At 51.4% G+C, this 20,148-nt stretch overlaps 8 protein-coding genes across 8 annotated transcripts; 5 read left to right on the top strand and 3 right to left on the bottom strand.

Moving 5' to 3' along the window:
* Positions 1-142: 142 nt before the first annotated feature.
* On the top strand, positions 143-3,605 carry N7508_006700 (RNA-binding ribosome biosynthesis protein MAK21; the record flags this gene model as incomplete). The annotated part of the gene is made up of 3 exons (XM_058464766.1): positions 143-904; positions 955-2,081; positions 2,132-3,605. 3 exons carry the CDS (start codon positions 143-145, stop codon positions 3,603-3,605), a joined length of 3,363 nt encoding a protein of 1,120 aa, XP_058318619.1.
* Positions 3,606-6,047: 2,442 nt separating this feature from the next.
* Positions 6,048-7,799, top strand: N7508_006699 (putative neutral amino acid permease; the record flags this gene model as incomplete). The annotated part of the gene is made up of 4 exons (XM_058464765.1): positions 6,048-6,308; positions 6,388-6,530; positions 6,595-7,645; positions 7,719-7,799. 4 exons carry the CDS (start codon positions 6,048-6,050, stop codon positions 7,797-7,799), a joined length of 1,536 nt encoding a protein of 511 aa, XP_058318618.1.
* Positions 7,800-8,619: 820 nt separating this feature from the next.
* On the top strand, positions 8,620-10,141 carry N7508_006698 (glycine decarboxylase subunit T; the record flags this gene model as incomplete). Its single annotated transcript, XM_058464764.1, has 2 exons — positions 8,620-9,020; positions 9,082-10,141. 2 exons carry the CDS (start codon positions 8,620-8,622, stop codon positions 10,139-10,141), a joined length of 1,461 nt encoding a protein of 486 aa, XP_058318617.1.
* A 461-nt stretch (positions 10,142-10,602) lies between these two features.
* Positions 10,603-13,467, bottom strand: N7508_006697 (glycoside hydrolase family 92 protein; the record flags this gene model as incomplete). The annotated part of the gene is made up of 6 exons (XM_058464763.1): positions 10,603-11,392; positions 11,466-12,015; positions 12,067-12,206; positions 12,260-12,582; positions 12,635-13,272; positions 13,332-13,467. The coding sequence occupies 6 exons, from the start codon at positions 13,465-13,467 to the stop codon at positions 10,603-10,605; spliced, it is 2,577 nt and encodes an 858-aa protein (XP_058318616.1).
* A 636-nt stretch (positions 13,468-14,103) lies between these two features.
* On the bottom strand, positions 14,104-14,720 carry N7508_006696 (GNAT family N-acetyltransferase; the record flags this gene model as incomplete). Its single annotated transcript, XM_058464762.1, has 2 exons — positions 14,104-14,665; positions 14,713-14,720. The coding sequence occupies 2 exons, from the start codon at positions 14,718-14,720 to the stop codon at positions 14,104-14,106; spliced, it is 570 nt and encodes a 189-aa protein (XP_058318615.1).
* A 995-nt stretch (positions 14,721-15,715) lies between these two features.
* Positions 15,716-16,705, top strand: N7508_006695 (PaaI family thioesterase; the record flags this gene model as incomplete). The annotated part of the gene is made up of 3 exons (XM_058464761.1): positions 15,716-15,842; positions 15,890-16,623; positions 16,676-16,705. 3 exons carry the CDS (start codon positions 15,716-15,718, stop codon positions 16,703-16,705), a joined length of 891 nt encoding a protein of 296 aa, XP_058318614.1.
* A 278-nt stretch (positions 16,706-16,983) lies between these two features.
* N7508_006694 (adenylyl-sulfate kinase) lies at positions 16,984-17,669 on the top strand (the record flags this gene model as incomplete). The annotated part of the gene is made up of 2 exons (XM_058464760.1): positions 16,984-16,991; positions 17,045-17,669. The coding sequence occupies 2 exons, from the start codon at positions 16,984-16,986 to the stop codon at positions 17,667-17,669; spliced, it is 633 nt and encodes a 210-aa protein (XP_058318613.1).
* A 303-nt stretch (positions 17,670-17,972) lies between these two features.
* N7508_006693 (H(+)-transporting V1 sector ATPase subunit C) lies at positions 17,973-19,433 on the bottom strand (the record flags this gene model as incomplete). Its single annotated transcript, XM_058464759.1, has 5 exons — positions 17,973-18,164; positions 18,236-18,728; positions 18,791-18,882; positions 18,950-19,044; positions 19,133-19,433. 5 exons carry the CDS (start codon positions 19,431-19,433, stop codon positions 17,973-17,975), a joined length of 1,173 nt encoding a protein of 390 aa, XP_058318612.1.
* Between the last annotated feature and the right edge of the window lie 715 nt (positions 19,434-20,148).

The following is a 20,148-nucleotide window of genomic DNA, read 5'->3' as shown; positions in this document are numbered from 1 at the left end:
GAAATGGAAATAGTCGAACAACTCGAAGTCTCCCTGATGTTTCTTATCGGCCTGGTCCGAGCGCCCGATAAACCCGCCGCAAAAGATTTCTCCGTCCAATTTTCTTTCTCCAACATCAGTCAATCCCACACCACCACACATCATGGTTAAAGGGAAAGGAAAGCGCTCTTCGGGCGCAGACGAGATTGTGCCTGAAACTAGTGTTCCAGTACCTGATGCCCAACCTACGACCGCTATGCCGGACGAGAGCGCCTTCGCTGGCCTCCGACAGAAAATCGAACAACGTCTGCAGAAGCAGAACCAGAACTCCGGCAAAGGGAAGGGAAAAGGAAAGGACAACAAGCCCCAAGCGCCTACTGAGGATGCTTCTACAAAGAAAGGAAAGCAATCACCTGCCAAGCCCGGCAAAGCGCAAGACGTGCAAGGCAAGAAGCGGGATCGCAATGGCGAGGTGATTGCTCGGGAGGAGAAGAAGGGCGGAAAGAACCAGCAAGAGAAGCCTAAGGGCTTCAAGAAGAGCAATGATGATGAGACCCTGCGCCAGGAGATTCTCGCTATGGGTGGTACTGAGGAAGATCTCGATCTTCTTGCCGGTGTCGACTCGGAATCCGAGGTTGAAGGCGATATCCCCAAGTCAAAGGGCAAGGGTAGTGATGAAGATCTCCGCAAGCAACTCTCTAGCATGCTGGAGGCTGCTGGCCATGTAGTGCCGGAGGATTTAGAAGATGATCAAGTTGAGGAGGAAGAGCCCGAGGCTGAGGCGGACGAAGAGAGCGAGGAGGATGTCGATGCCGAGGAAAGCGAGGGTGACGCAGAGATCAGTGACCCGGAATCAGATATCGAGGAGGCACCTGCCCCAAAAGACAAGGCTGAAATTCCTATTCCCAAAGAATTCGCTAAGCTGGTATGTTATGAACAACCCATTGAGACAACTCTCGCTAACTTACAGCACAGAATGTCCCTCCTCGGGCCGATTGGTACAACGCACCTCTTCCTCCTCTTCCCCCAACCACCAAGCAGATGAATGCCCTGCCCCGTCACATGATCGACCGTATCCACGAGCTTGGAAACACCCTGCTCCAGGAAGAAAACGAGCAATATGCGGCTGCTCAGAGATCTTCGGCTTCCTCGTCTCACAAGTTCTACTCCACTATCATGGCATCCGGTACCTTGAGCGATAAGATCTCCGCCTTGACTCTTAACGTTCAAGAATCGCCTCTTCACAACACCAAGGCACTGGAGAACCTCATTGCCCTTGGAAAGAAGCGCAGTCGTGCGCAAGCAGTTGAGGTTTTGCGATCTCTGAAGGATATGTTCGCCCAAGGTACTCTGCTGCCCAGTGATCGCCGACTTCGTTCATTCGCCAACCAGCCTGGTCTTGTTGCTGCTTTCCAGGGTGCCGGTGGCCGATGGAACGATAAGGACCCTCTTCCAGGTGGTATTCAAAAGAGCCACCTTATTGTCTGGGCCTTTGAGAACATCGTCAAGGATCAGTTCTTCGAGGTTCTCAAGATTCTCGAGATTTGGTGTAACGACGAGATTGAATTCTCGCGGACTCGCGCTGTCAGTTACGTCTACGAACTTCTCAAGGAGAAGCCTGAACAAGAGTCCAACCTTCTGCGTCTTTTGGTCAATAAGCTAGGAGACCCTGGCAAGAAGATCGCCTCTCGCGCTTCATACCTGTTGCTGCAGCTCGAGCAGGCGCATCCTCTGATGAAGCCTACCATCATCAAGTCCGTCGAAGAAGTGCTCTTCCGCCCCGGTCAGAGTCAGCACGCCAAGTACTATGCCATCATTACTCTCAACCAGACTATTCTGAGACAGAAAGAAGAGCAAGTCGCCTCTCAACTGCTTGACATCTACTTCGGCCTTTTCCTTGTTCTTCTGAAGCCCCAGCCTAAGCACGAGGCCAAACAGGCAACCAAGGGCAAGCACGGCAAGCCCCACTACAAGGGTCATAAGGGCAAGGATGACCCTGCTAAGGGAGCCGCTCAAGACGATGAGATGCGTGAGAAGCTCGTCTCTGGTGTCTTGACTGGTGTCAACCGTGCCTATCCTTTCACTGACTCGAACTCCGAGCGGTATGTAGTTCTATCCCATTGCCCTGAACGAGATGCTAACTTTTTACTAGCATGTCGAAGCACCTTGACACCCTGTTCCGCATCACCCACTCCTCCAACTTTAACACCAGTATCCAGGCTCTTATGTTGATTCAACAGCTCACCGCATCTAACCAAGTTGCCGGTGATCGTTTCTACCGTACTCTGTATGAGTCTTTGCTCGACCCACGTGTTGCTACCTCTTCCAAGCAATCTCTCTACCTCAACCTCCTTTACAAGGCCCTCAAGAACGATCTCAATGTTCGACGTGTCAAGGCCTTTGTCAAGCGTATCGTTCAGGTGCTTGGTTTGCACCAACCCTCGTTCATCTGTGGTATCTTCTTCCTGATTCGTGAGCTTGAGAAGACATTCCCCGGTCTTTCATCCTTGTTCGATCAGCCTGAAGATAACGAAGAGGACGACGAAGAGGTGTTCCGCGATGTTCTCGATGAAGATGATGAGCAGCCAGAGCCTGCTGTCGTGGAGACCAAGCCCAAGGAATCCACCGTGTACGACCCACGCAAACGCGATCCTGAGCACAGCAACGCTGACCGCAGCTGTCTCTGGGAGTTACTGCCCTACACCACTCACTTCCACCCCTCCGTCTCTCTCAACGCTGCCAACCTCTTGGAGCACAACCCCATGAGCGGCAAGCCCGATCTCACCCTCCACTCCCTCACTCACTTCCTCGACCGCTTCGTGTACCGCACGCCCAAGGCCTCTACCGCCTCTCGCGGTGCCTCGATCATGCAGCCCCTTGCTGGTGGTGAAACCGCCGACCGCTTGGTCGAAGCCGGCAAGAAGGCACAGAACGAGATGCCCCTCAACACCGAGGCATTCTGGAAGAAGAAGGCCGCCGACGTTGCTGCCGAAGACGTCTTCTTCCACGAGTACTTCACCCGTGTCAACAAGGACAAGGAGAAGGTTCGCACAAAGAAGGGCAAGGACGTCGACTCCGTCGCCCGCGATAAAGAGGGAGATGTCGATGGCATCAGCGATGACGAAGACGAGATTTGGAAGGCCCTCGTCGACTCCCGACCCGAACTGGAAGCCGACGGAGACAGCGACGACGACCTGGACATGGACGACCTCGAGTCCGCTTTCGACGCCTCAGAAGACGAGGGCGAAGGTGAAGGCGAGGACTCCGACGGCGGCGTTATCTTCAACGACGAGTCAGACGTGCCCTCCGACGAGGAAATGGCCGAGTTCAGCGAACCCGAAGAAGCTGCTCCTGCCCCCAAGACAAAGAAGGGTAAGAAGGCTCAAGAAGAGGACGACGACTCAGACGACTTCGATATGGACGTCTCAGACGACGAAGCCTTCGTCGACAGCGACGAGGATCTTCCCTCGGACATCGACATCGGCGGAATGGACATGGCCCCCGCGGATGTTCCTGCGCCTGCCGAGTCGGACCGCAAGAAGCGTCGCAAGCTCAAGCAGCTACCCACCTTCGCTTCTGCGGACGACTATGCTGCGTTGTTGGCCGACGACGACGATGGCATGTAAAGAGTTGCTTTGTATTTATCTCACCCTGCCAAAAATTATTGCTCGCATCTGGAGTTGGGCCATGCGTGCCTTGTCCTATTTCTTTGGTATCTATTCTGTTTTTCATTGTCTACACATGGTGTATCTACATAGACACCTCTAGTATATTTCACTCTGCTGTTACTCTTACAGGAAGCCCAGAGTGAGAAAATTCCCGTCCTACAGTATATCAACACTCTCGTCCAACTGTACACTTGGAAACCCAGTTTACCATTAGGCGTCGCGAGCTATATGCCGGTACATTCGGAGTCATCTCAGCAGACGATTTCCATGCTCTCTGAAGTAACCATAGATTGTCGTAACCGGAAGCGAGAAAGTGAAGAAGTGACAGGAGTGTTTCAATCTGCGATAGATGACTTGAAGAGGCTGTTAGGGGCAGTAGGGGCAGGAGGAGACGAAATGATCCCAGGGTCGTTATGGATTTCCCTAACTTCTGTACACTTCTTTGAACTTACTAGGGAGTGCAGATTTACTGTACTTTCATGTGTTCTGTTCGGGATAGGTGGTGGATGAGCCAGTCGGGTCAGAGGAAGCTGGCAGCTATATGTAAAACCTTGGATGAGGGCTGGAAGTGCTTCATGCGGTGGCCGCCAGAGTCGCCGGAGTGATGTCAAAATGTTCAAATAAAGTAGATATGTTGAGCAAAAAGCCACAAGCACTGAGTGCCAGACAGTGAAGATGCGACAAAAGTAATCTGGGTAGCTATTATATGGTACAGCTCTGGGCGCCAATACATGCAAGCTTTCCAAGACTGCTTCACCCCTGTACATGTACATCTAGGCCGATCTAGACGTTGCCAACACCTGCAAGTCAGAGTTATACGGCAAACCCTTAACCCTAAGGCTGCCTACTGCACCTCGGCGGATTCAAGCGGAAGATTGGCATGTTAAGTACCTAGAGCAGCAGGTGGCATTCAAATAAACTATTCGGTCAGCTCCGGTCAGCGCCCTTGCCGTGTGGATCGTTGATGCCATCGCTGCGGATTAGCACGCAAGAGCGGAATGGGCTAGACTTTGTATGGTATGGTACGGTATTGCAATCTATATAGGGTATTTTTGGAGTTATTCAAGCATCAGGCAATGATTTAGGGCCGATTCCACGGATGCCCTGGTGGCATGATGAAAGAGGCAAAGGGCAAAGTATTCAATCCGTGGACTATTACGGGAGGACCTGCCAATGCCCTGTCCACCGGTGCCCCCCGGGCCATTGGCTGACTCATACATGAGTCAGCAACACCGGCCGGATAATTCAACTTGATGCCTGAGGTGGGACAGGGGCATTTTTCCGGAGTGTGCTCTATCGAGGCACACCAGAGAGAATAGGAATTTATCATTTATCATCCTCCAAAGACCTAGACTGCTCTCTATCACAGACCCTGCAGTTGCCTCCTGAGGAAATATCATCACATCAGTGGTCCAAATTGGGGAACCGGCCCCCACTGCATCCAGCGACGGAGATGATCGAATCAGATCGGAGGAAAAGGTCTTTTCGCTCGATACTTGATTGAATAGTCGAATACCAGATACCAGACCGTGCATCCATGTTTTCAGTGCCCCGTGTGCATGGATTCTGATCGTAAGTCTCTGAGACGGGGGTCTTATTCGTTAACCGTTGCCGCATGCGGGGCATACTGGAGCTGATATGATATGCGGGCGCAACCGACATGCTCCTCGTGGCCCCCCTTGCTGCTAATACGGATGGGGCATGGAAAAAGAGAAAAAAAAGTCAAAGCGAAGAATAGAAAGATAGGAGGGTATTCAGAGGTAGCAGAAAGGGAAAAGTTTCACTATCAAGATCCTTAGATGCCAAAGTCAGGATCCAGCTGCCGTTCCAGGTATCAACTCTCGGTCCCTTGGCGTCAAAGTGGCTTGCGCCTCCTGGAACGCCCATTGCGGATGTCTCCACGTCATGAACTCAGCGTGTTCTCATCTGCGATCGACAGGTTTTTCTGGCCGGGATTGGTAGTGGAGCAATTGGAAATGACGGTAATTGCTATACCCCGTACCTCACTGCTTTTTCTTAGACTTTCTTGTTTTTAGCTTAGTCTCTTGGTTTCTTGGTTCTCTTGGTCTCTGACTCTTTCTTTTTACTTATTTCCTCCCTCTCCCAGTTTGGTTCTGCACTATTCAGGCAATACTACCTCAAGTGGTATCCGTGCCCTAATCCGTCCTCCACCTCCACCTCTCCCCAGTCACGACCAGTGTCACAGATTTAGTGACAGGGACTTTCATCTTGCATTGGAGCAAGGTAAATCGATCGGCGCACTTCAACTGATATTCCGCTCACACACGACCAGCACCCTACAAGCCCATATCGAGAGAATTACATGCATTCGCAGATTACCACCTCTCCTAACTCCACCGAGTTTCGACAAGCGCGACTCGTCCGCTCGTTAAGTTCAAAATGGCTGGGCCAAATCAATCAACACCATCAACAGACCCGGTCGGCTGGGACCATGACCGGGATATCGACCGCAGTCCTGACCTCTCCGATAAGTCAGAGGAGCCTAAGCTGAAAGACTATGACATTGAGAGTCATGGCCGTCGTCGCAGTTCCGGTCATGTTCATGCGATCGACTCTTCTTCCACGACGGAAAGTGTCGGGCGCCAGATTGAGATGGAGTCGGAGAATACTATCAAGTACCGTACTTGTAGTTGGCAAAAGGTGGGTGTCGAAACTTGCATTTCGTGCATGGCAAGAAAATTAAACCAATTGAGCGCAGTTAACTAATCTCTTGTTATAGACTGCCGCTCTGCTCTTCTCGGAGTACATCTGTCTGGCTATCATGTCCTTCCCTTGGTCGTACTCCATTCTGGGCCTTGTGCCCGGTTTGATTCTGACCGTGGTGATTGCCGGTATCGTCCTGTACACCTCGCTGATTACTTGGTATGATATGAATTCACACTATCTCCTAGCCCCCCCCCCCCGGTTAATACTAATATCCGCATAGGAGATTCTGTCTGCGACACCCAGAAGTCCGCGACGTGTGCGACATTGGCCAGTACCTATTCTGGGACTCCAAGATCGCCTGGTGGGCCACAGCAGTGATGTTCCTGCTAAACAACACCTTCATCCAAGGACTCCACTGCGTCGTAGGTGCCGAGTACCTGAACACAATGTCCAACGGCGCCGTGTGCACAGTGGTATTCTCACTGATCGTCGCCATCATCTCATGGATCTTCTCCCTCCCAAGAACATTTAGCACCCTATCAAAGGTCGCAACCCTATCAGCATTCTTCACTTTCATCTCAGTCATCCTCGCCGCCGTCTTCTCAGGCGTTGAGGACCATCCAAAGGGCTATACCCCCGCAGACGGCGAGCCAATCTTCCTCGCCATCCCGCCCAAGGGTACAACCTTCGTGCAGGGAATGAACGCCTTCCTGAACATCAGCTATACGTTCATCGGCCAAATCACCCTGCCAAGTTTCATCGCCGAAATGAAAGAACCCCGCGATTTCTGGAAGTCCGTGACAGCAGTAACAATCGCCGAAATCATCGTCTTCAGTCTCGTCGGTGCAATCACATACGTCTACACCGGAACGCAGTATATGACCGCTCCAGCCTTCGGCTCTCTCGGCAACGATGTGTACAAGAAGGTCTCCTTCTCATTCATGATCCCGACAATGATCTTCCTAGGCGTCCTGTACGCCTCTGTCTCAGCGCGCTTCATCTTCTTCCGTCTTTTCGAGGGAACACGCCACAAGGGCAACAACACTGTTGTTGGGTGGGCTGCTTGGGCTGGAATCCTTGCTGGATTGTGGATTATGGCTTGGATCATTGCCGAGGTTATTCCCTTCTTCTCGGACCTATTGTCGATCATGAGTTCGCTTTTCGATTCCTTCTTTGGTTTCATTTTCTGGGGAACGGCTTATATTCGTATGCGTGCTGCGGATCATGGACCGAGGTTCTTTATGGTGAGGGGTATCCGGGGTTGGTTGGGATTCATCTTTAATGTTTTCCTTATTCTGGTTGGGTTCTTCTTTTTGGGACCTGGTACTTACGTGAGTCATCCCATGCTTAGCTTTCATACTTGGCTGTTCATGGACTCCTACTAACATTTCCTTTTTTCTTCAGGCTTCCGTTATGTCTGTCATAACCAGCTACCGGGAAGGCACCGTCGGCGGCGTCTTCACTTGTGCCAGTAACGCACTATAAGCCACCGCGGGGCGGTGCCTGTTTTATATTTGTCTTGTGTTAGATTGGATTCGACGCATTCATCTCTTCTTCTGCATGTTGTTTCCGATCTAACGGGGCTTGGACTCCGAGAAGTTTATGACTGTGATGACCGAGAAGTCAAGGGGTGGTGAACGTTTGATTTCTGCATGAATACCACCTCTTGGGATAGTAAAGGGTTTTTTTTTTTTTTTTTTTTTTTTGGGCAGATCATGCTCGGCAGTTTGAAGACATTCTCCGGGGAACCTCGCTGTATATGATTTGGCAGGGCGCCCGGCGTTGGCTGTCGTACGCCTTTATATTATGTATATTTCTCATCCCTGCATTCTTTGCACAGATTGTCTCAAATGAATGTGGGCTATCGGCGGAGGGTCATCGCCCTCCGGTTCCGATTTGCCATTGCTGTGGCACTCTGATTCTCTTTCATTGATTCAAGTTCTGATTTTGTAGAGTAGGGGTCCGACGTCGTTTCACGCCCTTGCCTTCATAATAATAGATGACAGCCCGTGGCACTCGAAAATAGACAAAAAAGAGACGAAAAGAAAAAGCCAAGTTAGGGCACCTTATACTGTACCACTGACCAATTAGAATCCCCGAATTCATAAAACAATACGATTCCCGACGACATCACCCTGCCCGCCGCAATACCAGTCATCCCAATCGGGCAACTAGCTGCTCCGGAAACCGCCCTATCAGCACGTGACTTTCCCGCAGTGCTTCCCCGAGGGTGGATTGGTGACTTCTTGCGCTCCATTTCTTTCTCTTTTCTTCCTTCTCTTCAATTCTTCAGCATTGAATCACCATGTCTAGTGTCCGTACTCTCAAGCGCGGTGTCGACCTCGTTGCCGCGAGGGCCGCGAGGGCCGCTGCCCTCCACGCTCCCCGCGCCTCTATCGGCTCCACTATGCTGCGGAGGGAGCTCTCCTCCGCGGCCACCGTCCGCCCAACTGCCCCCCAGTCATTGAGATCCAAGGCTCCAGTTGCGGTTGCAGCTTCTCGAGCTGCAAACCAGACTGTGCGCTATGCCTCCAGCTCCAGTGAGTCTCTGAGCAAGACTCAGTTGTATGATCTCCACATCCAGCGCGGGGCGAAGATGGTCCCGTTTGCCGGTTTTGATATGCCGCTTGTGTACTCTGATATGAGTCATGTTGAGAGCCACATGTGGACTCGTGAGAAGGCTAGTCTTTTCGACGTCAGCCATATGTAAGTGGACCTTTTCTGAGATGGAATTGAATTCCAATGGCTAATTAATTTTCCGTTCTAGGGTGCAGCACCACCTGAGTGGTCCCGGTGCCATTGATTTGTTGAAGAAAATTACTCCCTCTTCGGTCGACAAGCTGGCCCCCAACACCTCTACCCTATCCTGTCTGTTGGAAGATGGCACCGGTGGAATCGTCGACGACTGTGTTATCACCCGCCGCACCGAAGACAAGTTCTACTTCGTGACCAACGCCGGCCGCCGCACCGAGGACCTGGAGTACCTGACCGCCGAGATCGAAGCCTATCGCTCCCAGCACGGTGCCGATAGCATCAAGTGGGACATCCTCGAAGACCGTGCGCTGGTCGCGCTGCAGGGTCCCCTCGCCGCCTCCGTCCTCCAACCGCTCATCAACTCAGCCAACGCCTCAGCCGCCGAGACCGACCTAAGCACCCTCTACTTCGGCAACTGCCGCGAGCTGCACCTCACCCTCCCAGACGGCACCCCCACCCCCAAGCCCCTCCTCATCTCCCGCACAGGCTACACTGGCGAAGACGGCTTCGAGATCTCGATCCCAACAACCGGAGCCCCCAACCTCGCAGAACAAGTCACTGAGCTCCTCCTCTCAGACAACAGTAAGTCCCGCCTCGCCGGACTCGCTGCGCGTGACTCCCTCCGCCTGGAAGCCGGCATGTGTCTCTACGGCCACGACATCACTACAGCACAGACACCCCCCGCCGCAGCCCTAGGCTGGATCGTCGGCCGTGACCGCCGCGACGCGGAAACAGCTACCTTCAACGGCGCATCCAAGATCCTCGCCCAGATTGCCAGCCCGAAGAGCATTCCCCAGCGCCGCGTCGGTCTTACCGTCGAGAAGGGCCCCCCAGCTCGTGAGGGCGCCACAGTTGTTGACATCGCTGACCCTGCCAATCCTGTTGAAGTCGGCGTTGTCACTTCTGGTCTTCCTAGCCCTTCGCTTGGCGGTGCGAACATTGCTATGGTCTATGTTAACACTGGGTATCATAAGAAGGGTACCGAGCTTGGTGTTAAGGTCCGTAACAAGGTCCGCAAGGCTAAGGTTGTTGGTATGCCTTGGGTTGAGAGCAAGTTCCACCGTCCTCAGTAGAGGGTCATTTGGTGTGCCTGCTGATTTAGTTTTGGTTGATTTTTGATCCTGCTGTTGAGGGTCCTGCAAAAGGCTAGCGCTTTTGATGATATTAACATTTCCTGCTTGTATATACGTTTCCCGATTTTTATGACTGTGGAGCTTAACCTCCCAAAAGATTTTCTTTTCTTTTCCTGCCTTCTTTCAGTTCTATGCGGACTACAGTCTGGTCAAGTAGTATCATTACGGCGTGGTAAATCCGATCTTTGGTGATGAAGGTGCTTTCCCGGTTAGGGCTAAGTACGCAGCAACATTAGGTAGAATTAGGTAAAATGGGCGCTATCATCCTTACAAGCCCAGGTAACATTCTTCTTCAAGGACAGGGTATCTCAGTGAACTCAGATGATAATGATAAAGATTAAATTTCCCAAAACAAGCTAAGATGCAATAACCGGGGCAAATTAGGGCTACCATCCCCAATATCAACCCCCGAATCCCTCTTTCCCATGCCCAACCCTAGCAAGACGAGCATGTCTCTCAAAATGCGAATGCTTTCCCAGCTCACCGCCGACAGATTCACTACCCGACACTCCATCATCATCATCCACAATGCCCTCCCACCTCCTAACACTCTCCCCAACAACCCGATCACTCCCCTCAACCTCCGGCGCCAACGATGGCGGCAAATCCGCCTCCATAGTCCCCCACACCCCCTCTTCAGCCCCAAGAACAAGTACCAAATCCCGGCCCTCGGTAAAAAAGTCATGACCAACCCAGTTCTTAGTATAAACCTCCCCATCAAGCGTAGCACTCTGGATGAATCCACTCCCACCAAGCCCACCACTCACCAAAGTCCCATTCACAGTATTAAACTGAGCCCAATTAACAACCTTAAGTGTCGCTGTCTTGCCCGTGATAGGACTAACAATACTAACAGCCTCGAAAAACGGTACGGTAAGCAAGTAAACGCTCTGTCCGGGGTTCGGGAATAGACCCATCATGGCCATCGCGACGAATGATCCCATTGCGCCTGAGTCGTCGTTCCCGGGGAGGCCTGCTGGGGCCGGCGAGAAATAGTCCGGGATGTAGGTTCGCACGCGGGCGGTTGATTTTGCCGGTCGGCCGGCGTAGTGGTATTGGAAGACCGTTAGGAAGGCCGGTTCGTTGCCTATATATGTTATGTTTTGGTCATGGAGGTGGTCGAGTCTTTTGGTGAAGTTGTCGGCGCCGCCGAGGGTTGTGATTAGGGTTGACATGTCGTGTGGGACGAAGCTGGATGGTCTTGTTAGGATGGAATTGGTATATGGGGATGGAGATCAGCATGGATGGGGGGTGGTGGTCTTACAATTGATATTCCCAGATACTCGATTCGAAGGTCTCCCCGGCTGTATTCTGTAATGAGCATGCATGGCCACTCATGTCGATGTTCGAGCATGCGAGCGGGTCTTGATATCCCCAGGTCCCATTTGGGTATTTCGGCTGGAAGAATCCCGTGAAGCCGGTATCTTTGCCCTTCCAGTGAGACGTCTGATCTTTCTTGAAGAGGTTTTGCCAATTACGAGATCGTTTCTCGTACCGCTCTGCATCGGCTGTCTTATTGAGACCGCGCGCCATTTGTGCAATGGCAAAGTCGTTGTATGCGTACTCGAGTGTGCGTGAGATACTACGGGTCATCGTACCGAATCCTTCGTAGTCGAAGTCTTCGACTGGAATGTAGTGGAGGTTCTTCCAACTGCGTAGACCGCCACGGCCTTCGCTTGACCAGTCGTATGGTTCTTCTTCGGCGTCTTTCTGCACGGCTGCGTACCCGGCTTCCCAGTCTATGCCCTCACGAAGACCTTTGAGGTAGACGTCTGCTAGAATGTTGTCTGCGTTTGAGCCGCCTTGGGTGAATCCTGTGGTGGTGTATCAGCATTTACTCAACTCATGTCAACCTGGGTGATCACCTTTACAAAGAGACATGCGGCAGTCTGGCAGCCAGCCAAGATGGCGCTGTGTATCAATAAGTGAACGCACAATTCTGATCACAGTGTTAGGATCAAAGATGGTCAGGAATGGGATTTGGGATCTGAATGAATCCCATAGACTGAGATTATTGTTAGCACTGCGTATGCACTGCCTGATTAGAAGTCTACCCACCAGTAGAAACTATCGAAATACGGCTCCGTGCTAGACCAGAGCACGCTCTCTCCTGTGTAGTCTTGAGGATTAACCATTGTGCGATATACGCCACTGAAGAAGTTTGTGAGGACAGAGTCGTCAATTCCAGTCCGGGACACGCGAATAGGACGCATTTTCTCCGTCCATTGATCAATAGCTGCTTGATGGGTGGTATTGAAGTTGAAATCCTTGATCTCGGTCTCAGCGTGTGAGCAAGCCTGTTTGGAGCTTACGAAGCTGACTCCAACCCGCCCCAGAATAGTATTGTCGGGGGCAGACTTGAAGCGCACGAATCCTCCACCCTGTATCCGTATATCAGCCATGACCATACTAAAATGATGACTTGCAACTCACTGGAAGAGGATACCCATTGATAGACCTTGAAATCTTCAAATCGTGAACATCAGCACTAGCACGAGAATTGACAAAGATCCCACTATCCCGCTTCGAAGCTGGACTCTCAAAGTCAGCACAGAAATAGAGGGTGTAAGAACCACTCCCAAAACTAGGCGCAAACCGCGCATCACCAGTCATCCGACCAGTAGCTTCATCCACATAAATAGTCGCATTATCCTGCCTCGAGTCCGACAAATCGGTAAGATCAAGCAAAATCAACGGACTACTCCCATTCGGAAACTGGAACCGAAACAACGACGTATGCTGCGCAGCAGTCATGTCAACACGAACTCCAGACCCAAGCTCAATAGCAAAGTATCCCGGATGCGCCTGCACCGATTCGGGCTTGTACTTGATCTTGCGCTGCTTTTTCGGATACACACATCCGTTCACGTCGTCGTCGGCACAGTTTGCGTACGGGAATAGCGGGAAATTTCCCAGCGAGGGACTTCCTCCAGTGCCTGAGTCGTGCATGCTTGAGAAACCGGTTACATTTCCGCCCTCAAAGGCGAAGCCGCCTTGGTTGCTTTCAGAGTCTGTGTCTGCCACGGCTTTGGCCATGCCATATGGTAATGTAGCGCCTGGGAAGACATTTCCTGTGTTGGTCGAATGATCAGTACGGGATTAGATGTAATTGTCAATTGTTTAAGCTTACCTCCGTTGGCGCTGCCGATCAAGGGATCGGTGTATTGCAAGACATCGTAGTCCTCTACTGGCGATGGGTCCGCCGCGTTGACCACAACATGGCTGCTGGCGAGCACCAGCGACAGTAGGAATCTATATGGTGGCATGGGTGCCTCGAGTGAACTTGAGGATCGAGTCGCGTGTAGGAAAGAGTAAACTGGTGTTTACTGCAGATCCCCCTCTATCCCTGCATCGGGCGTGCTTCCTGGCATGCAAGTACTTCCCCTGTCGATCCCCGCATTCCGATCTTAGTGATGAATTGGTTGGGTGTCATGTTCATGTGATGGTGGTGCAGGAAGTACTGAATTGGTCTGGGTTGGCTTGGGTGATTGGACAGCCTTGGAGATGTGATTGAGAAACTGGCCATGACAAATAGATGGAGTTACTGAAGACTGGGATGAGATTGGAATGCTAGGTCAACTTCATTATCGTGGCTACTACAGCTTTGTCATTCGCTATGTATTGTACTCTGATGTTGTTGCTTTTTGCATTTTACCCTTGGCTTCATATATGTTGCCACGAGAGCAAGACAGACAGCCAACGAACGACCCGGAATGAAGTCAGGTATATTTCCAATCGAAATACTCGATAACCATATACATATACATGTGAGAACAAAAATGGCTGGATGAATGGGTAGCCCAATAGTATCTCTATTTTGGATCTCACCGCGTACTATATATGATCAAGGTCAAAGTCCGCCCTGAAGCTAAACATACCCCGGCAAAGAAAGCTCAACGTCTTTATTCTCCTTTCACCTCATCTAGTCGTTGAGCAAGCACTTGACAAGGCCAGCCGCCTTCCAGGTTCAGACGTTCAGATCGCCCAAACCCTTGAGACTCATAATATTGGATCAATTTGCCGTCGTCGCCTGCATAGCAATCTACCCGTAGTAACGAAATTCCAGCTTCATTGGCAAGATCACGAGCGTGTTCCAAAAGGCGCGTTCCAATCCCGTTGCCAGCCCATCGTCGATCCGTGACCAATAATCGCACGTACAGCTCAGGCTCAGAAACAGATGGTGCGTAAGGCATCTTATCCCCAACAGCAAGCGCTCCTATGATGACCGGAGCTTCCCCGTTCACGGTTGGGAGGTCAGCAACCTTGACAGCGAGCCAAAGACCAGAGCCGGTGGTTGCAAATTCCGTGAGTCGTTCGGCGCGTTTTGGATTCTCGGAAAACGGTGATGTTCCCCATTGTCCAGTTCTGTCATGCGATACAAGCCATTTCACTGCGTCATCTAGGAGACGGAGGACTGCCGGAACGTCGTCCACTGTTGCCCGCACGATAGCTATGTCGGTCGTGCTTTGAACCCTTTTAGTATATGTCAACGGCCTTTCAATGACACTTACTTTGCCATTTATCCAAGTAGTTTCGATAGTGAGTTGCAATATTGGTCCAAGGTAAGCCTGGTTTTCTGCAGGAGGGGGCAGGGTCGGCTGCCTTCTATGTACTTCCATGTGACGGGACGAAAGAACCTGCCTATGCCTATCGTTTTCAATTCTTGAATTTCTTGTTGAAATGCGGATGCCTCACCCCTCATTGTCAGTAATCATCCTTTGAAATACTCAGTGGCTACCCTAGTCGATACATACGGCTACGGATATCAAAACAGGGCTATTTATACCATGTAAAGGGGCAATAATGTAACAACAGTGGAAACCTTGGCTTCTTGCTGGTCTGGGAGATACTTGTAGATATTTAGAGGCAGATCGAGCTAATTCTGGGCCCACTTCGTATTTGGCATAGTAGCTCAACGTTTTGAGAGCAGAAATCCGAAATCCGATGGTGCCTTCGAAGGTGGAGTGGCATAGATATTTCTGTTTACTTGGACATTCCATAGACTAGAATCCACCTAGTACGCTTCCACTGCTTTACTATATTTATCATTGACTGTGACCCATTTAATCCACTGGATGAATCTAGAACTCGAGGGGGGAACTATATGTCTGCCTACGGCTGCGGGTTTACGAAGGAGCTGGAAATCCGTACATGTAGAAAGGCATATTGACAGAAGATCATGCGAGATACAGTAACCAGGTGTCATACACACGTTGATCTCAAATATTAATCTGATCCTTCATCTGGGGGGCAGGTTTAGTGCAGAACCAGTTGGCTTGAGCTAACTTGGGCAACACTTGTATGTAGATTACAAAAAGCAAAAAAGGAAAACGTGCATGACGAAGAGACACAAAAAATAAAGTAACAGTGGCGTATTGCTAATCAATAATGTGCAAATTATGCGTGAGATTCACGAACTCCGTCAATCCGCCGAAGTCGAGATGCCGAGGTCTCTCCACTCTCAACTCTCAACACTTCGCCTCTCTGATTTTTCTGGGTTTCCGGACGTTCATCATGTTTCGTCCTTTGTCTTCTTCCCTTCATTCCATCCACCCCTCTCCCCGACTGCTCATCCAGCGCCGAGTCAACCCACGCTCTTTCTCCGGTTCCCCGAAGCCTCACCTCCGAGTCTATTCAACAGGTAAGACATCTCCTTCGCACAGCACTCCGCACTCTAACACAACACAGAAACAGCCCAAGCTGTTCACCCACCTTCATCAACCCCAATCAAGCCCTCGCGTTTCCGCCGCTTTGCAGGCTTCACAACGATAGCAGTTGTCGCATTTACATTCGGCATAATCTACCAAACCCAGCGCACCGTATCGCGACTCATGTCCGTCACAATCCCCACCAACGAGGAGACCCTGGCCCTCTACATACCAGAGGATGCGACAGCTGAAGAAATCGAAAACACCCTCCGCACACACCCCGTCGCCGAGTCCCTACGCGCAAACTCGGAATTCACCGAAGCGCGTCCACACCTCAAGATCCCCGAGGCCCTGCGCGCCCGCAGCCTGACCGGCGGCACCCTACGCGGACCGAACAAGATCGTCGTGCCGCCCCTGGTCTTCAGCGAGCGCGATGGCAAGAGCATGGTCTCGTTGATGTACCTCGGCTCTGATGTCTGCGGGCACCCGGGTATTGTGCATGGCGGTCTGCTCGCGACGATTCTCGACGAGGGACTTGCCAACTGCTGTTTCCCGGCTCTGCCTAACAAGGTTGCTGTTACCGCCAACTTGAATATTGATTACCGGGCTCCGGCTATGGCTAATAACTATGTTGCTCTCCGGGCGGAGACTGTTAAGGTTGAGGGTCGCAAGGCTTGGGTCGAGGGTCGCATTGAGACTCTCCCTAGTGATGGCCAGGATCCTGTTGTGTTGGTTGAGGCTAAGGCTTTGTTCATTGAGCCTAAGCAGGCTGCTGTAAGTGCCTCTCTCGACTTTTTTTTTCCGGATGGTTGCTAATTCGCCACAGGCATTGTCCAGCCTTTACAAGGTGGCGTGAAATTTCTGTTCCTGGTTCCTGGCGTAGGGAGTTATAGATATACATAGAACATATACTAAATGCACTGAATTCACTACATTGTCTACATATGCATATACTGTCTACAAAGTGTCTATATTTGGTTGATACTGTTCACTGCACTCAATTCATACAATTGCGCCATACCTGACCGCCAAGAACTGCCCCGCGGATCCTCATCTCTTACGCGGCCCCGTTTCAACTGCCCCTCCGTCTTCTTCCTCCTTCTTTCTTTCTTCACAGTGTACAATCCCTCCAAAATGTCTACGTACGATACCAATTCCCCTGCAATTCCAGGATCCAGAACTGACCAACCAACAGCAACATCACCTTCCACGCCAGCGCCCTCACCCGCAAGGAGCGCACCGAGCTGCGCAACCAGCAAGGCCTCACAATCTGGCTGACCGGCCTGTCCGCCTCCGGCAAGTCCACCCTGGCCGTGGAACTGGAGCACCAACTCGTCCGCGACCACGGTGTGCACGCCTACCGCCTCGATGGCGACAACATCCGCTTCGGACTGAACAAGGACCTCGGCTTCAGCGAAGCAGACCGCAACGAGAACATCCGCCGCATCGCCGAGGTGGCCAAGCTGTTCGCGGACTCCAACTCCATCGCCATCACCTCGTTCATCTCGCCCTACCGCAAGGACCGTGACACTGCCCGCCAGCTGCACGAGGTCGCCACTCCCGGCGAGGAGACTGGATTGCCTTTCGTTGAGGTCTATGTTGATGTCCCTGTTGAGGTTGCCGAGCAGCGTGATCCTAAGGGTCTTTACAAGAAGGCTCGTGAGGGTGTCATCAAGGAGTTCACTGGTATCTCCGCTCCTTATGAGGCTCCTGCCAACCCCGAGGTTCATGTTAAGAACTATGAGCTTCCGGTTCAGGATGCTGTTAAGCAGATTATTGAGTACCTTGAGTCCAAGGGATATCTGCCCAAGAAGAACTAAGGGGTTGGGGTTTGATGTTTGACTGTTGTATATAGAGTATGCTAGACAAAAGATAAGATGTCTTGTACAGCGCATTTGCTTTGGGTTTTGTTTCTTTTTCGCTTCTTGATTCCCCCAACTTGCTGTACATACTGGACAATACATCCTTGATCCGAGACCAAGAGCCTGGTTGAGTGTAATCATTGTATTTAAAAGCTAAACAGAATATCCAAACGCTAGTTTGTGCTCGATGTACCCCGATGTGGTATATGTACGCAGCTTCCATAACTTTGTCTCCCCACAGCAATGTGTCTGTACTTACACTTAATGGAACTCGAATTCATAGAACACATATGGCGTGTATTCCGCACCACCTTCACCACCAGCATGCATCTCACCAGGATCATCGCGCTGCATACGACCCTTCTTGTCACGCCCAAAAGCGTTTCCAGCCAGATATGAGTACTTGTTCTCAAGGTTGGACTTGGCCCGATCAGCCTGCTTAGAGGAAGGCGCCTGCAAAAGAGAGTCGTCAGCAAATATCCCCCCGAAAGAACACAGAGAACACAAAGAACACAGATACATACCCGCACCAAAGCACAGATGAAATCCAACGGCAACCCATACCGCAAAACCGTCTCGACGAAAACCCTCAAAACCAAAATATGAATCCAAACCATAACAGCCTCACTCCAAGCCGTCCGACCAAGTCGCAATGTCTCACCCCAAAGCTTGCGCTCGTCACCACCAACACGCTCAACCTCCTTGCGCTCCTCCTCCTTGCCACCCTCGACATACTTAAAGTCGCGCGGAATCCACTTCTGTTCACGGCATTTATGCACAAACTCCGCGCTGTGCTTCTTGAACGATGTCACAGCATACAGAGTGAACTCGCTGTCGGAGGCGACCAGTTGCGCCGAGCGGGGGACCACCATCGGCGCGACGGTCTCGTAGGTCTTCAGGAAGTCTTTTACTAGTTGGCTTGGGACGGCGATCAGGTGAGTTTCGATGTATTCGGAGTCCTGGATGATGGACTTCGGGTCGATCACTGAGGCGAGGGACTTGGTTGAGAGGTTTCCTCTGTAGCGGTGTTAGTTTGGGTATTGCTTGCTGCGTCGGACTTTCCAATGCCGTTCACGTACGTTTGTTTGCGTTGCAGCTGGGACAGGTTGTTCTTGACCTGGTTATATTGGGAGTACTTGAATCGGATATCGTTGTCGATGCTGGCGGCCTCCTGTAGTAGACATGAACGATCAGAATCAGAGTGAGGGTTCGGGAGTTCATGCGCAAGCACTGCTCACCTTCTGCAGCAGGTCGATCAACTCAGCTAGCGGCTTATCGGCCCTGTACTTGACCTTGTTCCATTGGAAAGTACGCAAGTATTGATCGACAGGCTCTGTAGAACAGTCCAGTTAGTTCACCAACTCTGCTCAAAGCACGACGGACCATATCCAGCGCAGGCGAAAAACCAGCAGGAAACGTACTATCATTGACAACCTTCATACTCTCAATCTGCGCTTCGTCGCCATCCAGGATATTCTTCAGTGCATCGCCCACCTTTGCAACGACACCCTGGCACGAAGCCTCGAGCTTGGCCAGCTCATCTGCCTGCTGGACTAGGGCGTCTAGCGTGCCGATCTTGAACTCCGGGATCGGGAAGGAGGCTGCGGAGCCATTGTCCGGGGAGATGGTGGTTGAGATGGCTTGAAGGGCGTCGTCGCGGTGGTGCGAGGGGACGATGGAGGTTGGGAGGGAGAGGAGGAGGTATTGACTTGGTTTGGACATTGTTGCTAGATATTCATCGAGGGGTATTGGGTATTGTATGTCGAGGGGCCCTCGTGGAGGCTTTGGTTTGGGGTTGGGAGCTCGGGTCGACGTAGGCGGTGGGTGCTTGGGCCACCTAACGTTTATAGAGCAACGTATTCAGTCCTTACTTACATTTCGAATTTTGGTCTTTGTGACATTAATCTATGTGGAACGTATATTCGTAATATCATGGTGTCTTTCTAAGTGCATGCAAACATCTCATCTACTAAAGCATATCATTTGAATTGCCGGATCGAGATGCATAACGCTAGAAGACTACCTAACGCTCGCTCAAGGTTGGAATAAAACCTAACACCAACATGGGGAAAGGAAAGACATAAACCACCCAGGAAGAATGAAGAGTTTTGGGTCCCGGAAGCAGCAAAGCTCACTGCGACGGGGAGTCGACTAACTTCGAACCTGCGGAATATGTAGGAGAAGCTGGCAAAAGGGGAGAAGGGAATAAAAGGCATCACAGGGTATCTGTATCGAGCTTGCAGTGCTGATTGCGAACCGAGTATGGGAAGGGAAACTGTAACGGTGGTATCTGTACAAGAAGGGCGAGCAGGCATTGGATCAAGATAAAGCGTGGGGGTTAGCGGAAAAATAGTCAACACCGAACCACAACAAGGGTTGGATTAAATAATGAGTGGCAGCGTGATCGTTAAAGTGAGCGGTAAGAATGGCATGGGAA

This window comes from Penicillium antarcticum (genome assembly GCF_028974205.1).
Source record: "Penicillium antarcticum strain IBT 31339 chromosome Unknown utg000006l_segment0_segment0, whole genome shotgun sequence".
NCBI lineage: Eukaryota > Fungi > Ascomycota > Eurotiomycetes > Eurotiales > Aspergillaceae > Penicillium > Penicillium antarcticum.
Note: the sequence above shows the minus strand (reverse complement) of the source record. Positions and strands in the feature narration are given on the sequence as shown.